General features: G+C 40.6%; 1 protein-coding gene across 1 annotated transcript in view; it reads left to right on the top strand.

Moving 5' to 3' along the window:
• The first annotated feature begins 3,326 nt into the window (after window positions 1–3,326).
• NINJ2 (ninjurin 2) overlaps window positions 3,327–4,275 on the top strand; it is a 15,458-nt gene continuing 14,509 nt past the window's right edge. Inside the window, exon 1 of the mRNA XM_072400077.1 lies at window positions 3,327–3,526. Coding sequence (XP_072256178.1) covers window positions 3,392–3,526 — 135 coding nt within the window. The 5' untranslated portion in view covers window positions 3,327–3,391. The remainder of the gene's footprint in view (window positions 3,527–4,275) is intronic.

Below are 4,275 nucleotides of genomic sequence, written 5' to 3' on the forward strand. Positions count from 1 at the left end.
TGGACCATGTCTGTGCAAAGTGATAGGATGAAAACATAGGAACACATTTAAGAGACCAGGCAGAGCATTGTCACCCCAAAGCCAGAAGTGCTTCAATAAGGTCTTTTTTTTAGGATCACCAGGATCTATTTTAATAAAAGCTGAAGATTTATAAAGATTTAGACAACCTCTAAAATGACATTATTGTTTAAAAGTTGGTATGAGATTTAGGTAATTAGACTTATATCTACAACGTCTTCCTTAAAAAAGGACCAGCAGCTTTCACCCAAGCTTACCCCTTACATTGGTTTGATAGAATCACTGGTTGCACATAAAGCTTCAAGGTGTAGTGCAGCCCCCAACCTGATCCATCGACCTTGCTCAAGTTGCACGATGCCCTGGCCTATCTCATGCAGGCGTTAAATTCTTGCTGAGATTTGGCATTCTATATATAGCATTTGCAATGCACGTCTCATATTTAACACAGGCCAGCGATAGGAGCATCAAAGTGCTGCAAAACAGTTGCCCAAATCCTCACATAGTCTCTGCATTTCCTGTAATGCTGACTAACAGCTCAAGAGAAATTCCTTACAGATAAAGCAACAGTCCGTTACCATTACTTTACTTCAAGGTATGGGTGATGGTGCAAGTGAACTCTTCACAAAACATGGTAATTCAGTGATTCAAGTCTGTATTTGTTAGTCATTTGCAACCCCTATTTAATGTACAGCGCTGCATAATATGTTGGTGCTATTTAAATCCTGTTTATTATTATTATTAATAATAAAAATAGGAAGATAATATTGTCAGTGAAAATACTGTCAGATCTGTACAGTAGATGAATAGACATAGGGGCTGAAATAATGTGCAAATATATAACTTGGTCTAGTCCTTTTAAATTCATTTAACTCCCTAAAGGTCCTTCAATATAATAAGAAACTTTACTTACCAACAGGAAGCTTCTGGAAGTTGGAGGGGGAAAGAACAAAATAGGTCTCTTCTGTAAAAAATGAAAATTGCTATATCTTTGAGTGTCATTATCTATAACTCAGGTTTTAATAAATGTTTTTCATAGAGTCAGAGCTTACCTAGGCCTATAGACTCCCTCTCCACCCCTATGTAACAATACTACATGCCTGAGTGGCCAACCAGCAAACACTTGTGCTTCCAGATGGAAAAAAGGCATTGGGCCCTTGTACTTAGAAGATCTAATTGTATCAAGTCACTTATCTAGGCGAATAGAGCAGCAGTGAAAAAGAAAGCTGAGTATAAGTAACTGTGGGGGCTGGCCTGTGACTTGCTGCTTTATTTACTTTTTCATTAAAAATTTCCTTAGTAGTATTCTCCCCAGCCCCTTTTAGCAGGGCGCACCACCCGGTACTTTTCAGTAACCACCTGGTTGTTTTTGGCTGGTTATTGAAGAGTTGGGTCACAATACAGGGGCTGACACCCACCTATAATTTCTTCCCACCCAGTTTCAAAGCAATTCTAGGTTGAACACCGTTTAGCACATTAAAAAAGCAGCTTAGGATGCAGTATTCACTTTCAATATACAACTGTCCCCAGCAGTACATTTCATTTTTGTAACAAGTTATTCTTGCCCAAGTGTCATTCCACCTATAAGACGGACATACTGTAAATGCAGAATGCCATGGGCCTGTCTCTTTGGAAGGTGTCATTATGGCACCCATCATTCACAGTGTAATGCTGGAGAGAGTGGTGATAATGTCATTAAATCAATGCTGCTCTTTGCATCGTTAAGGGCCACTCACTACTAGAAGAAGTTTGGGAGAGGAAGAGGATCCAGTGTCCTGCATGACTGGCCTGCAGATATCTATAAGGTAACTACAAAAAAATGGACTAAACATACAAAAGGTGTGCTGCATTTAGCCACTAGACTTAGAGCTTGTGAACAACTTCACTCCTCATATAAGTCAATGGGAATGCAGACTTAATTTGAAGCTGCTGTCTGATACAGCTGGGAATGTGGCCAAATGTAAGTGAGATTCATCAGTCAGGGAACTGTCATATATCTCAGATGCATTTCAAACTCATCTCAAATGCAAACAGAAAGCATGCTGCATCTAAAACTTAAAAAACTTTAAAAAAACGGTTCTCTGGAAAAAAAACAGACTTTTTTTGTGGTACCCTGCTGCACTCAGTGGTTCATCTGGCCAACTCCTATGTTACTTCAGATCAAACTACCAGGAAACTGACACTATCAGAATAGCATGAAACCGTACGAGGAGAGATGAGTATTTCATAGAGGACCCTTTTTCACCAGTTTTAGTGTCAGGGTTGGTTTAAGGTCTGGGATAATCTTATCTTATGGCTGTGGGTGCCCTGGGAGCACTGGCAACTGCTGTTGGGGATATTATCTATAGGACCTCTTTTTTAAAACTACTTAAACTCCTAAGTTCAGGGGTCGGCAAAGTTTTATGGCCACTAGGCCATTTATGGGGTGGGCGGGAGCACACTAGGCTGGACCCACACTAATTACTCTGCCCACCATCAGGGAACGCCCCCTAAGTGAAGTTCCTAACGCCCCGTGGCCGATCAGCTGGCAACGGGGCCAGGGGGTGTTAGGCCGCAACGAACTACCGGCTAGGCCGTATCTGGCCTGGTTTATAAGCTGAACACAAATATCTGAGAAAATTTCCTTTTCACCACACTGACTCAAAAGACATCCTTAGACATGTGTTGTACAATCCTTCTATGTTGTCCATCATACCCTTTAGGTGTCCCTTATTTATTAGGTCCCTTATTAGGTACTGTCCCTATTTCTTGCCCCTCTGTTTTGGTGGACATATATGTGTTTCAATAAAAAAAATTGTATTATTTAACTATTAAAGAGCGATATTTGGCATTAAATCCTCATTCATTTAATTTGTAATTTTCAAAAGCCAGTATGAAGAAAAAATAGTTGTGAAAAAGAACACTTGTCAGTTTAACCAATCATTTTTGCATATTCATCTTTTTAAGGGGGCATGGCAGGGATATGTCATTTGCCTACATACTTAGAGCTAAAAAATGTCTTCCTCCTCTCTCTAAACTGAAGAGTATGATTTCCATAGGCCTTTTACAACATAAATTATTTTCTTTACATACCAAATGGAATGCAATAGCAACTTGCAGTAAGGAAATAGGTCAACGGCAGATGAGGAGGTCAATTGTGGGTAAAATGGAAGTCAAGTTCAGGTGAGCAGGAGGTCAACTGCATCTACCCAACCCTAGTTTCCTGAGATTAATAACTGATCACTTTTTTACAGTACTGTCATGCAATAACATTATTAACTTTTTGCTTGCACTTGTAGTGTTAAATATCTGAGCTTTTCCACAGACGCACAAAGGGGAATCTGTGCCGAGCCCTCACTCCCCACTCCATGGACCGAAGCCCACTTCATCTGGATGAATGGAACATGTGTGTCCAGACATGGCCCCCACCCTCCGCTCTGCGCCCTGCCACACTAACAGAAGCAGCAGCAGCAGTGCCTCCCCACATCAGCACAGAGACATGGGTACTCCAAGGGAAAGGATCAGTGTGGAGGTCAGTACAACTTTATGGAGAGGGGCATTTAGGAAGTTTGTGTTGAATGATTAATTTCAGAGCTATTTCAAATTCCACATCAGCTGTCATTACATACTGCATGGCAAACAGGCAAATAACCAACTTTCTGCTTTATCTACAGATGTATCCAGCCTCAAATTTATTAATTATGATAAGGGATTATTGTCTTGCAGATTACAGCTTTTATTATTAAGCACTGATAACTCCCAAAAGTGACTCCCTGCTTTGATGTTGTGGTTCACTTGCATGTTAGTGGGCTGGCAGCTCAAGTAGAACAAAGGAAGCTTTAATGTTATTTCTCATGCTAGCAGTATGTCAGTATAGCTGGTATCTTTTATTCCCATCCCTATTTTTTCCCTTTGTCCCTCTCTTTTATCCTTCTTCTTCACTCTCCCTCTCTGTTTTCATCCCTCTCCTTTCTCTCTTTCCTATTTTGTGTCTCCCTCCCTCTTTCTTTCCTTGCTTCTATGCCTTCCTCTATATGTCTCCTTGTCTATCTTTTTCTATCTATATAACCCTTGTAAATAAGTTGGTTCTGTTGTTCTCCCCTCCCTCTTCTCCATATTCCATTTACTGGAATTTCCGTCTTGCATGTTAGAACAGAAAAAGAATCATAACTTGCCCCAGATGTTGGTGGGCACGGATCATTCATATTCATCCATACTAAAATATACCTCCATAGGATGTGTGTAGCCTTGGCTGACCTCCTTGAGTGCAGAGGGTAAATT

Source organism: Pyxicephalus adspersus, chromosome 2, assembly GCF_032062135.1.
Source record: "Pyxicephalus adspersus chromosome 2, UCB_Pads_2.0, whole genome shotgun sequence".
NCBI lineage: Eukaryota > Metazoa > Chordata > Amphibia > Anura > Pyxicephalidae > Pyxicephalus > Pyxicephalus adspersus.